This window comes from Paroedura picta, chromosome 2 (assembly GCF_049243985.1).
Source record: "Paroedura picta isolate Pp20150507F chromosome 2, Ppicta_v3.0, whole genome shotgun sequence".
NCBI lineage: Eukaryota > Metazoa > Chordata > Lepidosauria > Squamata > Gekkonidae > Paroedura > Paroedura picta.
The window spans coordinates 182,524,471-182,542,085 of record NC_135370.1 but is presented as its reverse complement, the minus strand read 5'-3'; the positions used below and the strand labels follow the sequence as shown (position 1 = coordinate 182,542,085).

The 17,615-nt window shown below is 50.0% G+C and overlaps 1 protein-coding gene across 10 annotated transcripts in view; it reads left to right on the top strand.

Moving 5' to 3' along the window:
* Window positions 1-13,861, top strand: part of NIN (ninein) — a 114,318-nt gene extending 100,457 nt beyond the window's left edge. For 7 of the 10 annotated variants that reach the window (XM_077324074.1, XM_077324076.1, XM_077324073.1 and 4 more), the window contains 4 exons: window positions 611-703; window positions 5,205-5,405; window positions 10,199-10,312; window positions 11,316-13,861. In XM_077324074.1, coding sequence (XP_077180189.1) covers window positions 611-703; window positions 5,205-5,405; window positions 10,199-10,312; window positions 11,316-11,525 — 618 coding nt within the window. In that variant the 3' untranslated portion in view covers window positions 11,526-13,861. Of the gene's footprint in view, window positions 1-610; window positions 704-2,339; window positions 2,401-3,638; window positions 4,393-5,204; window positions 5,406-6,667; window positions 8,007-10,198; window positions 10,313-11,315 lie in introns of those variants that run through there. The other 3 variants (XR_013228623.1, XM_077324077.1, XM_077324078.1) reach the window with 3 other exon arrangements.
* The last annotated feature ends 3,754 nt before the right edge of the window (window positions 13,862-17,615 follow it).

Sequence of the window (17,615 nt, the reverse complement as noted above, 5' to 3'; positions counted from 1 at the left end):
AATAACTACAGTCCAACAATTATTAGTTAGCAAGCTAACCCGGCAAGATTGGCTAATCCACTACCCTTTCCCCTACTAGCAGGTGGAGAGGGGGTATTGGTGATACCCATCTCATCCCAATCCCAAGTCCCGAGTCCCGGGGGGGGGGGGCATAGATGTTAGCCTTGGCCTCAGCCGTAAACCTGGCGGAAGAGCTCCGTCTTGCAGGCCCTGCGGAACGATGGAAGATCCTGCAGGGCCCGCAGCTCTCCCGGGAGCTCATTCCACCAGGTCGGGGCCAGGACCGAGAAGGCCCTGGCCCTGGTTGAGGCCAGGCGTGCTTCCCTAGGGCCGGGAACGACCAACAAATTTTCTCCCACAGAGCGTAATAATAATAATAATAATAATAATAATAATAATAATAATAATAATAATAATAATAATAATAAAGCACTTTGTTCCTGTATAGCTGACTGGCCGTGAGTGGGAAACGTTCTTCGGGCTGCAGGCTGAAATTCACCAGCTGATTCTCTTGCTCTTAGCCTGGCATCCACGCCTGGCTAAGTCCAGGGGAAAAAGCGATCTCTCGAAGCCGGCTGTTTTTCTAAAATTAGATCTAATGCCTTGGCAGGTCAGCCAGATGAAACATGAGCTGGAAACCGTCAAGCTGGAGAACGAAGACCTGCGGAAGAAACAGGCCAAGCTGGACGAGCAGCTGATGGAGGTACACTGAAATGGCAGGCTCTTGTTTCTTTGCGATTTCCTGGGATAGAACAAAGCGGGGCAAAGTTCTCTCTGCACACCGAGGTGTTTTGGCAACAGGTTTTGGGGCAGCTCACAGGGTGCAGCTTTCCTCTACCTGCCAGTTTATCCTGCACAGTCGCAAGGTGAAATTGCTACCCAATCAGGCACAGAAGTAAATTATTTTGAAAAACAGCAGGAAATTCCTGATCTAGCTATGCTAAATACACTTCTCCCCTGATGCAGTTTTCATGTGCTCTGCAGATCTGGCTTATTCCAACCCTGAGATCTTTGAGGTACAGATGAGCAAAGCTACATTTTGGCATACTTTTTCCAGCTTCCCTTACTTATGGGAAAGCAGCAGAGTAGAACGTGAAACTCACCCTGCCTGGAACACTCTCATTATTATTCTGCCCCCCCCCTTTTGTTCCTGAGATTTCCCTAGCCTTGATGACATCCCCATGGGGAGAAAAAACAATTATAGGAACAGGTCTTTTGTGTTAAAAGCCTGCCATTCCATCTCTGGTGACCAGAAGTCTAGAAATGTGGATTGGATCTTGTGTTGCCATCTCCCTCCTGGTAGCTAGCAGGGGATCCTGGCGTTGAAGAAAAAAGAGAAGAGCCAGCCTCACACGGGAAGTGACATCATCACAATAACCACATCTGGGCGGCACTCTGGTATTTGAGCAGGAACCCTATGGCAAAACCAGCTTCTACCACAGAGTTTTTGCCCAAATACCAGAGCATCGCCCAGACGTGGCTGGCATAATGGCGTCACTTCCTGTATGGCACCACCTGTGAGGCCTAGGGATGGCCAAACTGTGGCTCTCCAGATGTCAGTGGACTACAATTACCATGAGCCCCTGCTGGCAGGGGCTCATGGTAATTGTAGTCCACTGACATCTGGAGAGCCACAGTTTGCCAACCCTGGCCTAGGCCTTCTTTTTTCATGGTAAGTCCCCCTCGTCAGCCAGCTGACAGTACAGTACGGCCTGGCCGTGGGGGACCCCAGAGCCCTGGAAACCCTAACTGTCGCTGAGATGTGCAAAATGATGAATCCTGTGTAATTGACCCACAGGATATTCTGTCGTGGACAATGGAGCTGAAAGAGATCTTTTATTTTAAAGATCCAGGGTGGTGTAGTGGTTAAGAACAGCGGCTTCTAATCTGGCTGGCCAGGTTTGATTCCCTGCTCCTCCACGTGCAGCCAGCTGGGTGACCTTGGGCCTGTCACAGTTCTCTTGGAGCTGTTTTTGCAGAGCGGTTCTCACAGAGCTCTCACAACCCCACCTCCCTCACAGGCTGTCTGTTGTGGGGAGAAGAAGGGAATGCGATTGTAAACTGCTTTGAGACTCCTTCGGGTAGAGAAAAGCAGGATATAAAACCCAACTCTTTTTCTTCTAAATATTTACCCTCTGCTTTTCTCTTGCCTGATGGGGAAGAGGACATACATTTGTGTGTCGTCGTCCCCCCTTCAGCTCTTTTGAACTCTGTGGAAGACTTCTGATTCTGGGTTGTCTTTATCCAGCGGCCTTTCTCTTTGTGCAAACTACCTTCTGACTCCTGTAACTTTCTCTCCCCTGCTGGCTCTCTTCCCCCACCGGCTACTCCTTGTCTAGACCTCGGTGGTCGGAACTAGCGGAGACGAAGGCGGGGGTCGGCCAGAAATGGCTCGTGAAGGTAGAAAAATCCCGCTTCATTCGTCATTCCACTGCATGGAGGACCACCCCAAACAAACAAACAAACAAAAATCCTATTTCATCCATGGTGTTTTTGTCCCTTTCCCTGCCCCTTTCTCTGGTGTACTCCAGCATCAGCACCGGAATACCATCATGGGAGCCCATTGTCTGCTGAAGGAGCCTCTCTTCCTTTTAATGGAAACATCAATTACGCCTTATTTATCCACAACATGAATCAGCTGCCTTTCTTCAGCTGAAACACGTTAAAATAAAATGCATTAAGAACATAAAACCCCAGATTTCTAATCGTCACTCGGGGGGCTGCTCGTAGGTTTAACTCAGTGTGGTCCTAGCTTAAACCTCCTTCAGTAGCCTGCTTAGCCGCGAAAGGGAGGGGGCCAGGTACAAGCCTGCCAGATCTCCACCCCATCACCCCACAGCCACTGGCAGGAGGGGAGGTAAGGTTGCCAGATCCGGGTGGGAAAACTCCCAGACATTTGGGTTTGGAGGACAGGGACCTCAGTACTGCCCAGTGCCCTGGAGTTCCACCTCCAAAGCATTCTTATCTCCAAGGGAACTGATCTCTGGAGACTGAAGATAAGCTGTAATTCCTGGAGACCCCCAGGTCCCACCCTACCTAATTGTGGGGCTGCGACCTTAAAGTTCCTCTCTCGTGTAGGGATGCCAGCCTCCAGGTGGGACCTGGGGATCCCCCAAAATTACAATTCCCCTGGAGGAAATGGCTGCTTTGGAGGGAGAACTAGGGATGCCAACCTCCAGGTGGGTACCCCCCAGAATGACAGCTCCTCTCCCCTGGAGAAAAGGGCTGCTTAGAAGGTGGTCGGTATGAAGTCCCTCCCTTTCCTCAAGCCCTACCCCCACAGGCTCCGCCCCCAAAGCCTCCAGGCTTTTCCTAATCCAGGGCTGGCAACCCTACTCTCGTGGGGCAGTCAGATGGGGTCTTAATCCCCGAGCCGGACAACACGTCCATGCGGTCCACTGACCAGTGGCAAGCGTTGGGCCGCAGTGAATTCCTCTAGCAGGGAAAGGGAGGGGCTGGGGTCGCTGGTCCCGAACCCAGAAGCAGTTTCCAGCAAAATGAAAAGTGGCTCAGAGACTCCATTTCCTCTCTCTCCCCCCCCACCTCCATTTGTTCTTTTGTGAAGGTTAGATTCTCTCTATCCATAGCCTTTCTTTCTCTCTCTTCCTCTCTCTGCATGCCTCCTGTGGAATTATCAGGTTGAAAGCCCCGTGGCTGGGCTTGTGGATTTCTCCAAGGTATTTTTGGGAAATGCAGCTGCCTGCATCTCTGTGCACCAGGATTTCAAATTCTTCTGAATGCATGAATCTGCCTTGCAGTGACTCAGACCAGGGGTCCATCGGGATTGTCTGCTCAGACCAGCTGTGGCCCTCCAGAGTCCCAGGCAGAGAAAGGTCTTCCCCATCACCTGCTGCCTGGTCCTTTCAACTGGAGGTGTCAGGCAGGAGATAATGGGAAAGACCTCAGCCGGAGACCCTGGAGAGCCATGAGGTAGCTCAGTGGCAGAGCCTCTGACTGGTACGCAGGAGATCCCCAGTTCAATCCCCGGCATCTCCAGGTAAAAGGTGATGGGAAAGACCTTTCTCTGCCCGAGAGCTTGGAGAGCAGCTGCCGGCCTGAGTAGACAATACCGACCTAGACGAACCAAGGGTCTGACTCTGTGTAAGACAGCTTCATATCTGTAGTGAGAGATTTGGGACAGACGAAAGGAAGTACTTCTTTACACAATGCGTGGCCCATGTGCAGAATTTGGTGCTACAGGAGATGCTTGGATTTATTTCATTTCATTCAATGGACAAATTTGTGTCAGTGGGTGATGGGCAGTCGGCGGGTGCCGGCTGTGGCCACGGCCACGTTTTCAAAGCAGTGGGCGGCTTCCTAATCGGTGAGGACCTCCCCTCCTAGACACGAGGACCCTGACACCAGAGCCACCCGCGGCCCTCCAGATGTCCATGGACTACAATTCCCAGAAGCCCCTGCCAGCGAATGCTGGCAGGGGCTCCTGGGAATTGTAGTCCATGGACATCTGGAGGGCCGCAGTTTGACTACCCCTGCCTTAGACTTTTGCACACGTCGTGCTGGAAGAAGCCGGGTGTGGCTGTTGGGAAGCTCAGGATGTCCTAGCTTCCACACAACAGCCCTGCAAGGCAGGCTAAGCGAAAAGATGAAGAGTTCCCCAGAGTCCTCCAGCAGCCCTCGTACCTGAGCAGGGAGTCGAACCTGAGTTTCTCCCGGTCTCGTCTAGTAGCTCTCCTGTGAGATTCCCTCCGTCATCTGGGGGGACAGAAGGTGAGACGGTTGGTTTCAGAGGGTCGCTGGGTCGGTCTGGATTTGTACCCAGGATATACCAGGGGGAAATTTTACTCTTGAGAGCCCAGGCCCAGGAAATCCCTGAAGGGCTACAGGACTGGAATCTCGCTACGCATCGAACAACTTTCAGGCAAATCAAGAGCTGACATGATTGGGTCTAAATGGCTGCGTCTAAAATCATTTAGAATGTAAAAAGAGCCCTGCTGGATACCTCCCACATTTGAGTCACTCTCTGTGCAAAGAAGTATTTCCTTCTCTCCCTGTCCTTGGAGCTTGTGGCCAAAGTCAGGTCTACCCTGGCTCCCAAAGGCGGAGTGGGTGGGCTTGCACAGGGGAGGGTCTCTCATCCAGCCAAGGTCCCCTTTGTGCCTCAGCCGGCAGAGGGGGGCTTCAGGCCCGATGGGGCTCCCAGCAAGGCTGTTCTCAAGCCGTGTGATGCTTCTTCTCTCGAGCAGCGGCTCCACTCGAGTGCCAGCGTGAGGCTTAACCAGAGCCCGCACCCGCGCAACCTGCAGCCGCACCAGGCGCAAGGCTGCGCCGTGGTCCCCTGGGAGCAGCACCAGCAGCTGCGGCACCAGCTCTTCCAGGCCGAGAGGAGGAGCCAGCGCCTGCAGGAGGAGCTCGAGAACCGGTCCCTGGACACAAACATGCCGCAGGTAGGCGTCTTCCACTTGGCGGCCCCTCGTGGGGGGAAGGCAGAGGGATGGCTCTTGGGGGGTGCCCCCTCGGGCCTCATCAAGCTACCTTGGCCCATCCAGGTCAGTATTGCCTACTCAGGCTGGCAGGGGCTCCTGGTCCTTGATTGGAGATGCCAGGGATTGAACCTGGGACCTTCTACGTGTCCCACTGAGCCACAGTCCCTCCCCAAATTTCATCAGTCTTTAATACTTGAAGCTGCTTTACACTGAATCAGACCCTTGGTCCATCCGTATTGCCTACTCAGGCTGGCAGCTGCTCCCCAGGGTCTCAGGCAGAGGTCTTCCGTATCACCCATTGCCTGGTCCTTTTCCATTGGAGGTGCTGGGGATTGAACGAGGGACCTTCCGCATACCAAGCAGAGACCCTACCACTGAGCCATGACTCTTTGCCAAAGGGAAGAATACACGAAACTGCTTTATACTAAATCAAAGCACTGGTCCATCAAGGTCACTCTTGAAAGCAGTTCTCCAGGGTCTCAGGCAGAGGTCTGTCCCCTCACCTGAGACCTGAGCCGTTTAACTGGAGATAGCCGGTATTGAACCTGGGACCTTCTGCATGCCAGGCGGAGGCTTTTCTCCTTCAGGATGCTACACTTCATTTTGAGTATGGTGGCAGTGGGTGCTACATGCATGCAAGAGTAAGAGAGACAGCGTGACACAGTGGTGGGAGTGTCAAAGTAGAATCTGGGAAACCCAAATTCATACCCCCACTCTGCCATGGAAGCTTACTGGGTGACCTTGGGCCAGTAGGCCATTCCACCTATCTTGCCTTGCAAGGTTGTTGTGAGGATGAAAATGGGAGGACAGGAGAACGACGTACACTGTTTTGAGTTTCCGCCAGAACAGAAGGCAGGTCATGAAGTAATAAATAATAACACAGGGAGAGCATTCCCTCTTTGAAGCTCTGGAAGAAGAGAAGAGGGGCATCCAGAGCACTTCTTACAGGTGTGGAGTTTGGCGTTCGCAGCCGCAGGGAACATCAAGGTGTGGACGAGATGCCTCCCGAGACCTGTGTTGACCCCAAAGTGGATACTAATCATTAACCTTCTCCTGTTTGCTGCATGTTATTGTCCCTTTATTTTTATGTTTCAGCGCTTGCTCTCTGCGGCCCACTTGCTTGCCCTGCTAAACTGACACCCCTTGTGTGTAGGCATGCATCTTACTAAGTGCTGTTTTGAAGACCCGGGGTGAAGTGTTTCCTCCTTGCCTTCTTTCCCTAGGCCTTGCTTCCGGAGCAGCGATCCCTGCATGCGGACACGTACAGGCGGATCGGGCACCTCTGATACCCACTTTGGCTGCTAACGCATCTCCTTCCCTACTCACAAACACTGGCATAAGCTGAAATACCTGGGGAATTCAACTGCTTCTTTTTGTTTGTTTGTTTTGTTTTGTTAATTTAAAAACTTGTTTTATTTTAAAACTCTCCAGTATTGTTTTCTGCCCCCCCCCACTGCCCCTTATTTATTTGTGTCAAAATCTAACTTTTTCATGCGTGTGGGAGAAACAAAACCGCACATTTGCTGTCCTTAATTATTTTTTTAATTTGTTTTGAGTAAAAAAAAATGTTTTTAATTTATGTTATTTAAGAATTGCTCATCCAGGTGAGTTTGGAAAGAGAAAACACTATTTTTTTTCCCTGCAAATTTTATGCTGTAACTATTTTTTAAAACAAGAAGGTATTGATTTTTTTATATATTGGATCTGAAAGAAGAAAAACTTGAGTTATTTATACAGATTTTTGTACGAGATGTATAAATACTTTTTAAAACGGGAAAAGAGCTGCACATTTTTTAAAATTTGTAATTGGACAAATAAAAGACTAATTTTAAATATCTGGGTGTCTGTCTTACTAACAAATAGACAGGACTTTTTCGTAGATCCGGCCAGAATTATTACTTAGCCTTACTCGGTTGATGGTGGATCAGGTCCACCATCAGGCACAATAACCAACAACATGGGGAAAAAACAGCATATATCAATTACATTTAAACCTCCGTCATTCTCCCCTCCTGCCGTTTGTTTGCACAACGATCCTGTAAGGGAGGCTAGGCTAGGCTGTTGTGGGGAGAGGAAAGGGAAGGTGTTTGTAACCTGCTTTGAGACTCCTTCTGGTAGAGAAAAAAACAGCACCTAAGAATCAACTCTTCTTCTTCCACAATGACTGTCCAAGTTGATCCACTGACAGCAAAGCAGATTCTGTGAATTTAACATGGATGGCCAGTAATTCCTTCTTTATTAGAAGATGCTCAGAGCCAGAACAAGGTCCAGATGGTCTCTCCTTTTCAGGGTAAACAGTTTCCTCAACAGCTCCCAGCACTTATTCCTAATCAATGCATTTATATCCCATAATATGTCCACATTAGTATGCAAGACTTTTGCATTTCAGTAGGACAGTCAGTTCCAATGGCAAATGGGGGATCCTAAGTAGCAACCATCTCTGTGTTTTGTGAACCAACCAAGTCCTCTTGATAGGTGAAACCCTTGCCCAAAGACGCATTGTGAAATCCAAATTTATTGATTAGAAATAAGTGTTGGGAGGTCCTGAGGAAAGTGGTTACCCTGAAAATGAAAAACCATCTGGACCTCATTTGGCCCTCAGCACCCTCTAATAAAGAAGGAATGACTGAACTTGTAGGCGTCCACATCAGCTTTCTTGTTTGGTGCGTCTAGTTAGTAACAATCTCTAAATCCAGAGTGCCCAACCTTTTTGAGTCTGTGGGCTCCACTAGTAGGGCTGCCAACCTCCAGGTGGTGGTGGTGGGAGATCTGCTGTTACAACAGATCTCCAGACAACAGTGGAAGGTAGACTCTATGGCATTCTGCCCCTTCAAAGACTCTCCCCTCCTTAAACTCCACCATCCCCAGGCTCCACCCCCAAGTTTCCAGGTCAGGGGCAGCGCATGCTGCAGAGGCTCATGGGAATTGTAGTCCATGGACATCTGGAGTAAGGTGACCAGATTGTCCCACTTTTGGAGGGACATCTGGGGGTACCTGGCAAATTGTACTTAAGTTGAAAGTAAAAAACATATATTACAATACTATTTTTGCGTTCTGTGAAACTTTTTGTTGCTCCATATAGACCAAATTTTTAACCAAGAACCCCCCCAGTCAATGGTGTCCCACTTTCCCAATGTTAAAATCTGGTCATCTTAATCTGGAGAGCCACCATTTGGCCACCACCACCCCCCGTAGGTATTTCCTCCCCCAGACCTAGCAACAATGTCCTCTGGAGTTCTGAGATATCATGATTGGTGCAGCCTCGAAACAGCCGCTGTAGGAGGCGGAGCCAGCCACAAAATGGCTGCCACAGCTTCCCTTCAGTAGAGCATCACAAAATGGCTGCCACAGCTTCCCTTCATAAGAGCATCATTGCCCCAGACATACGCGGTCTGAGCCCAGTGTACCTGAGTATACCGCCCCTCCACCTACACCCCTCAAAGAGCCTTGCGCTCCAACCTCCTGGTGGCTCCTGGCCCCAAGGAAGCCCGCTTGACCTCAACCAGGGATTGAGGTCCGTGGATTACGGAGTAGGCCAGAAACCCCCAACCTCTTTGTGCCTCAAGGTGGAAATCGAACACCGCCACAAAAATGACGGCCGCTGCTTGTCTCCGGTTATGCAGCAAATATTTTTAAAAATCTGCAAAGCCAATCAAATATCCATTCTCTGCTCCCGTATGCAAGTAGCGTCCAGACAGAAAGAAGACTTGGAAAAGTCTCTTTCTAAGAGAGCTCTTAGAAAATGTACTGAATTTGAATTAGAAGTGATTTCAAGCAAGCCACTCTGTTAGGTAGAATTTACAGCTATTTGTGATGAACGGGCACCGAACTGGGACAGGTCAAGGTCCGTAGGGTGAATTGGACACAGAATCATGCTGAAAGTATTGCTTTTGATGTCTGGCAACTACTCTGGGTTAAAAACGTCAAGCTAACCGAAGCAGAACTGGTATGAAATGTTTTATCGGTGGTTTCTGTCTCCCAAGGGTATAAATAGGATGAAGAGTCCGTTTGATCGGATCTGGACCTGAGGAGGATATTGTGATATTCTTGGTTCTTTTTTTCACATGTGGTGGTCCATAAAAAAAGTTAGAAAGTTCTGGCCCAAGATCCATAAGGAACTGCAGAGAATATTACAGTTTACCAGTTTCCGCCAGACCCAGAATGTGTGTTTGTCAGGCATTTTCCCTGTTAATTTGCCCGTGTCAGCGAGAGAATTTTTCTTCCATGCAACAACTGCAGCCAGACTCCTGGTCGCTTCGATCTGGAAGCAGCAAGAACTGCCCGATCCGGGCCTGGGGCTCAAGAACCTTAAAGGATATGTAGTGCTGGCAAAACTCACCAACTTGATGGATGGAAAACCACCGGAAGAATTTCACAAAAGCTGGGATTTCTTCTTAGAATAAGTTGATAGATAATGTCTTGACGTAGAAGAGCAACTAACCTTTTTTCTTATGTTTCCTATTTATCTTTGTCAAACAATAATACATGTATTTTAAAAATATGCATTGGTGAATCAGAAGCCTTGCTGGGCAGAAGCCGTGCCAAGCCCCGCCCACTTTCTAAAAACACCTGGTGGGCACTAGGGAAGGTAATAGCAGGTGTCGAGGTGACCAAGGGCTCTGGGTTGGGGTACTCGTGGGCTAAGCAGTTGTTTTGGAATAGGGGAGTTTCATTGACTGCATCATCTGCCTGACCCCCCCCCCCCCCCGTTGCATTTGTGGTCCACTGATTCATTGCCCTTACTTCCTTTTCAGAGTGGACACGAAGAGCTGCTAAAGACCATGGAGAAACGGATGATGGACGTCGAACAGCAGCTGAGGCTTGTGAAGAGGCTTCTTCAGGACAAGGTCAACCAGCTGAAAGAGCAGGTGAGCCTTCCTGTGGGGCAGGAGGACTGCCTGACCCCAGAACTGGCCCTGCTCCCAGAATCCCTGGCAATGCTTCAAAGGTCCATCTGCCAAAGCGCAACCTCCGTAGAATTCTCTGCAGTGTTGTAGTGACTCATGGGATGCACCTGTTGGATCGCAGTGATGCTCAGTATTCTTAATGCTGGGGGTGGAAGAAGAGTGGAGTTCTGGCCTTGCTGGTGAGCCACCTGATGGCCCCTAGGTGTTTGCCACTGAATGACACAGAGTGTTGGACTGGAGGGGCCATTGGCCTGACCCAACATGGCTTATCTTGTACTCTTACGTGACACAGAGTGTTGGACTGGAGGGGCCACTGGCTGGATCCAACATGGCTTCTCTTGGGCTCTTACGTGACCCAGAGTGTTGGACTGGAGGGGCCACTGGCCGGATCCAACATGGCTTCTCTCGTGCTCTTATGTGACACAGAGTGTGGAACTGGAGGGGCCACTGGCCGGATCCAACATGGCTTCTCTTGGGCTCTTACGTGACCCAGAGTGTTGGACTGGAGGGGCCACTGGCCTGATCCAACATGGCTTCTCTTGGGCTCTTATGTGACACAGAGTGTTGGACTGGAGGGGCCACTGGCCGGATCCAACATGGCTTCTCTTGGGCTCTTACGTGACCCAGAGTGTTGGACGGCAGGGGCCACTGGCCGGATCCAACATGGCTTCTCTTGGGCTCTTACGTGACCCAGAGTGTTGGACTGGAGGGGCCACTGGCCGGATCCAACATGGCTTCTCTAAGGCTCTGTATTGTTGGTGCTTGGGGGAGGGGGCAGTGGGAGGGCTTCTGGAGTTCCTGCCCTGCTGGTGGGATCCTGAGGGCTCCTGAGGGCTTCTGGGTTTTGGCCACTGTATGATGCAGCGTGTTCGGCTGGTTGGGCCTTTGGCGTGATCCAACATGGCTTCTCTTACATTCTTATAGACTCTGCCAGGGGAAACCATTCTTTCTTCCTCCATTTCAGGTCGTGAAGAACACCAGAGCCGATGAAATGGTCAAGGATCTGTATGTGGAGAACGCACAGCTGCTGAAGGCTCTGGAGATGACGGAGCAGAGGCAGAAGACGGTCGAGAAGAAGAACTACCTGCTGGAGGAGAAGATCGCCAACCTTGGCCGCATCGTCAAGAACCTGACCTCGCCGGCCCTGGGATCTGCCGCTCATTTAGGGTCTTAGCAAAGCCATATCGGCCTGTCTTGGCACACCTCTGGCGAATCACTCAGGGCCACCAAAGAGCGCTCGTCAGCCCTTAGGCATATGCACGTGTACCTCGGCCCGTGTGGCATCGCAGGACTCCACTCACAAGCCTGAATGTCCACTTGGCGTTTAGAGTTCTGGATCATTTGCGTTCTGCGGTCAGAGAGGCGTGACCGGATCCGTACATTGCCTAAGCTAGCGGGTCCCTGACCTTTCCTGAGCCTGTGGACACCGCTGGAGTTCTGACGTGGCTCGGTGCGCGCAGCTGCAGAATGGCAGCCGGGAAATGGCTGCTCCGAGAGGCAGAGCCACGCACTGAATGGCCACTCCAGCTGATCTTCAATCACACAGTGAGGATTCTTGCACTGTGGAGCGCAGTTCTTGCCAAAGGGATGTTTCTTTTACACAAATCTGCACAACCCACCAGAAGCCTTGCTGGGCAAAAGCCCATCTGGGCCCAGCCATTTAAAGCGTTGGAAGGCCCCATGGCGCTCCCAAGCCCCACATTCGGAACCCTTGGCCTAAGCCAAAGGAAGCCTGCGACCCTGAGGCCTCTAAGACCCAGCAGGCCAATATATTCAGTGTATCTGGGGGCTCCCGTCCTCCCTGGCTGCTGGTGCCTCCTATTTCCTGCTTTGCATCGTAGAGGCCTTGGTGGAGAAGGTGGAGTTTTGCACTCTGAGCCCAGTTCCTGGGGAAGCCAGAACAATGGGAGAGGGTCAGGCAGTGGTGCCCTCCTGTCCGAAGGTCTCCACGGGACAGAGGGAGCATCTCCCTCCAGAATCCGGGGCAATCCGTGCCATGCTGCTTCTGAATTTGTACTATGGGCAGCACTGAAGGTAAGGTGGGAGGGGCAGAGAGGAAGAGCCAGGTGAATGGTAGCGTGGGAGGAGTGAAGGCGCCTCCGACCCTGGAAGATGGTGGGTTGCCAGCTCCAGGTTGGGAAATTCCTGGAGATTTGGAGGTGGACCCTAGGGAGGGGCCCCAGTGGGATATAATTCCACAAAGTCCCCCTCCAGAGCAGCCATTTTTACCAGGGGAATGGATCTTTGTGGTTAGGACGCCCCAGGAGAGCTCCAGGCTCTGCCTGGAAGTTGGCACTCCTAGGGCTCAGGTCACTGACATTTGTTTGGCTGTGGCCTCTGGCAGCCCCAGGAGCCAGACAGCACACTGCTCAAGGAAGGGGATTGAGGCCTGGCTTCCCAGATAGGCTTAGCCCAGTGGCAGGGCTAGAACTGTATGTAGAAGGTCTCAGTTTCACGCCTGTCCGGTTTAAAGGTTCTGGAGAGCCACTGCCAATCAGAGCAGGATGGACCGATGGACTGATTCGGTCCAAAGCAGGATCTAGTAGTTGTTCTCAGGGCTATTTGCAAATCAGCTCAAGACGCATGCAGGTTTCTCTAGCATTTCGAGAGCATTTGTAATTCCCCCCCCCAAAAAAAAAACGGGTACCAGAATTCTCAGGAATCCAAATCCCTAAGTATCGACTCAAAGAAAATGGAACGGCCCCATCTCAGAACAAATCTTCCTGTTCCAACCAGAGACAGCCACCAATCAGGTGTCTCCTGGAGAACAGGGGACCACAATGCCCTAGATCCCAGCCTGCAAAGCATCCATTTTCTCCAGGGGAGCTGATCTCTGTAATCTGGAGATGAGTTGTAATTCCAGGGGATCTCTACGTCCCCCCTGGAGATTGGCATCCCTGAATCTCAGCAGGGTACAAGGCCTTGACTTCACCTTCCAAAGTATCCATTATCTCCAGGGGAACTGATCTCTGTGGAGGTGGGCTGTAATTCCCGGGAACCCCAGACCCCACCTGGAGGATGGCATCCCTGAGTCCCCCCTCCCAAGCAGCCCTTTCCTCCAGGGGAACTGATCTCTGCAGTCTGGAGAGGAGCTGTCATTCCAGGGGATCTCCAGGCCCCACCTGGAGGCTGGCATCCCTGAGTCCCCCCTCCCAAGCAGCCCTTTCCTCCAGGGGAACTGATTTCTGCAGTCCTTCCAGGGGATCCCCAGGCCCCACCTGGAGGCTGGCATCCCTAAACAAGATCTGTTCTCCAAATCACTGGATCAGTTTGCCTAACGTTCCAGTAGCTTTTTTCTCCCCCCCCCCCCAAACTTCATTTCAACATGACCACTTGATTCAATATGATTTAACTTTCTCCAGAGCTCTTGGGGTTTTTTCCCCCCACTGTTATTTTCATATGTGCATTCTGACTTTATTTTTTCAAGGGAATCACTCCGAAGCACTTAAGGTTTCTACACACCTGTATGGGAGTTGCAAATCTGTACAGATTAAAGAATACGAAATCTTTCTTCAAGTCTCGATAACTGCCGGCACGGTACATTGTGGAGGGGTGGGACTGGGGGACGAGGTCTAGGGGTGGAGAGTGTGTGACCAAATACCCCATGGTCGGTTGTTTATAGGTCAGGCAGAGCTAGTTGCTATTGTTCTGTGCTATAGGACCCACCCATCCTTCACCTATGGGAAACCTAGGTCCATTCCGCACAGCATTAATGTAGCCGAAGTGTTGCCATTGTGTAATGCTATATATTTCTCGTTATTCACGACGTCGTACACATTCAGCAACACTCCTGCAACACTCCCGCAAAAATCGCTTAGTTGTAGCGCTTTTCGGGGAATCCACAAAACTGAGAAACCGCACTGACTGTCAGGAGGCTTAGATGGATTTCTTTTGAATTAATTTCATCCCATTCGTTCTGGTTTGTCCCTCTGGGGCAAGATAAAACAATTCTGCTCCATCCTCCATATGGCACCCTTTTAAATACTTGAAGATGGTTATCAGATCCCCTCTCTCTAGGCTAAACAGACCAAGCTCCCCCAGCCTTTCATCATACGTCTTGGTCTCCAAACCCCTCACTATCTTCGTTGCCCTCCTCTGGACATGCTCCAGTTTGTCTACATCCCTCTTCAACTGGGGTGCCCAAAACTGAACACAGTACTCCAAGTGAGGCCGAACCAGAGCAGAGTAAAAACTTGTGAGACAAAAGTGTTGGCTAAATTTAAATCTGCAAAGGAACAGAATAAATATTTGTATTGCGAAGAGAAACAACTTTGTAAAGAGAGGAGAGAGAGAGTCCTAACAGCTTAACTGACTAATAGACTAACAGGCTTAATCGAACCAAATCGCCCATCCCTAGCTCCTCTGTGAAGATACTCTAGTCTAAGCCTGTAGAAGTGAATTGGTTCAGACTGGAGTAACTCTACAGAGGACTGTCAATTTGTGTTCAGGAATTTAATGGCTATAGATGTAGGAGAGAAAATCCTATGAGAAATGAAAATGGTGTGGGGGAACATAATTTACTTTGCTCTCTGTTGTTCTGATCACAGCTACAACCAGACAAGCACTTAAGCCTGTATTTTTGGATCAGGAGGTGTTTGGGAGTGGTATTGTTCAGGCTTGCACACATACCCCTCCCCATAGCTGAGCCATTGTAGACGCTCTGCAGGGAGATCATACAGCACGGAAGCCAGGAAGAAGAAGAAGAAGAGTTGGTTCTTATATGCCGCTTTTCCCTACCCGAAGGAGGCTCAAAGTGGCTTCCAGTTCTCTTCCCTTTCCTCTCCCCACAACAGACACCCTGTGGGGTGGGTGAGGCTGAGAGAGCCCTGATATCACTGCCTGGTCAGAACAGTTTTATCAGTGCTGTGGTGAGCCCAAGGTCACCCAGCTGGCTGCATATGGAGGAGTGCAGAATCGAACCTGGCATGCCAGATTAGAAGTCCGCATTCCTAACCACTACACCAAACGTGACCCAGTTCAAGGTTTTGTATTTGCTGTTTGTTTTGTATTTGCTAAACACCAGAACTATGACAAGGCCTTGCCTTCTTTCTGATTTTTAGGACTGCATAGCTATTATTCACACTCTATACGTTGGCTACAGGAAACACAGATCTTGTACTACTGAAAAGCACGCCTGGTTTACCCATGTAGCACTTCCAGGGCCCCCCCGCTGTGACTTCCCCCCATGGATCAGGGCCATAACCTCTCTCGTCCCCCCCTTTTCCCTCTTTAAGGTCACTCAGGTTGAAACCCCTTTCCACCGCGCCCCCCCCCCACTCCCAGCCTGGCTGTTCCCACCACAATTGTACTCTGCTAGAGCTTCATGGATCCTTAAACTGGGTCAGGTGCTATGGTCCCTGCTAATCCTTAAACCACTCCTGTTGAAAAGCAACCATCATTCTTAACATTAGACATTTTAAACAATTCCAAGCTTGTGTAAAACCAGGATAATCTCCAAAGGAAGGTCGTTTTAAATGTTCCCATTCTCCATCGACAAAACAAAGTCCCTTTCATAGTCAGGAACACAAATTACATTTCCGTACATCTGCAAAAATAGCACACCAGCCAATTGATGTAACGCTGAAAACAATCGCGTCTCCCAGTCCCTCCTCACCTTTTTGCTGTCTCATTCTTCTATGCCGCCTTTTTGCGCTTCTCACCCTCCACCTGCTGGAAATGCCAGGAGAGAGCAACGCAGTTTATACCCGACTCTCTTCTGCCTGTCAATCAAGCCAGGCAGCCAATCCCCTTTCTTCATTCTTTGAAGGTCCCACGATGCCCACTAATTTTTTTTAATGCATACTTCTCCATTGCTATGCCTATGCATCTAATCATAGATGCATAGCACTTTTTAAATGGTACAAGAGTCTTGATAAATTAAAAAATTAATCTCGTTCTTGATTTTGAGGGGGGGGAACTTTGGAGAGGCATGCTTTGTGCTACAATGTTGGGAAAGAATTATTTCTGAGATCGCCTGCACACTTGTCTGCCTTGTCGTTGCTCCAGGATGTCAGACATTTTTTTTTAATGTTTCTGTCCCCAGGAGAGGGGGCGGGAGCCCCCATAACTTCCCTCCACTGGTTGCCTGCTGGGTGCGCTCTATTAGGTAGCGCTATATAGGTTGGTGAATCCACTTTTTGGGATTCCCCAACTAGCGCTTTCAAACAGAGGATGTAGCCGACCGGTTACTGCACGTTGGCAACGTCACATGGAGAGGCGGGAATATAACAACAACAAAAAGTAAGCATTTCGCTATTTTTAATCGGCACAGTCATCCCTTTGGTTTGCACCAAGCGTCTCATTCCCTTAAAATGCAGGTGTTAATTTACAACAAACAGCCACAAGATGGCACTCTGGTTCTCATCCCCTTTTTTCTTAAAAGGCAAATAAAAGTGACATGACAACACATGGTTGCAAAGTGACACTCTCGTCCTATTCCTTCTTTCCTTTTAAGCCCAGAGCGTGGGATCAGGTAGGTCGCTGTGTGGTTCTGAAGCAGCAGGACAAAGTCTGAGTCCAGGGGCACCTGAAAGACCGACAAAATTTTATTCAATATATAAGCCAGAATGTGCAAGCGCACTTCTTCAGACACTATCTGACAGTGTGGTGCACACAAAAGCGCATACCTTGAATAAAATTTCCTGGTCTCAAACTTTGTTCTGCCGATAAAGTGAAATGATGACAAGGTGACATCCAGGTTGTATCCCCTGTTTCTCTTTAAACATTTTTGTCTAAGCAAACGTTTCTATAAAATTGCCTTCCTGATCCAGGGGGCCAGCTGCTGTTCTGCTGACAGCTACAGCAAATGATGCTGAGGACAAAAATTCCATCCCTGCTTACATAACGGCAGCTAGAGAATATCTAGAAGGGATGCAAGTTGGCTACAGCCGTCTGCAACGTATCTGCAAGGCATGGAGTGAGGGTGTCAAAAGGGATTTATTTATTGTATTTATTTAGGAGACTAGTAGTAAAGCCCGTTGCACCCTTGGAAGCAACGGGTGCTGGCCAGCAGCCTGGGGTGGTTTGTCACACACACAAACAGGCGGCTCATCAGAAATTGCTCATCCTCAGACTATAAAGATCAGCTTTGTAGAGCAAAATGCCGCTTTGGAGGGCAGACTGTGAGGTGTTGCACCGCTTTGAGGCCCTGCCTTCTGACTGCAAGGAATATCCCCAGCCCAGTGTAGGAAGCTCAGATCCTGTTAGTGAGGACTCCTTGGAGGAAGAGCCTTGACTGGTGTTCCCAACTTCACCCGAGCCTCAG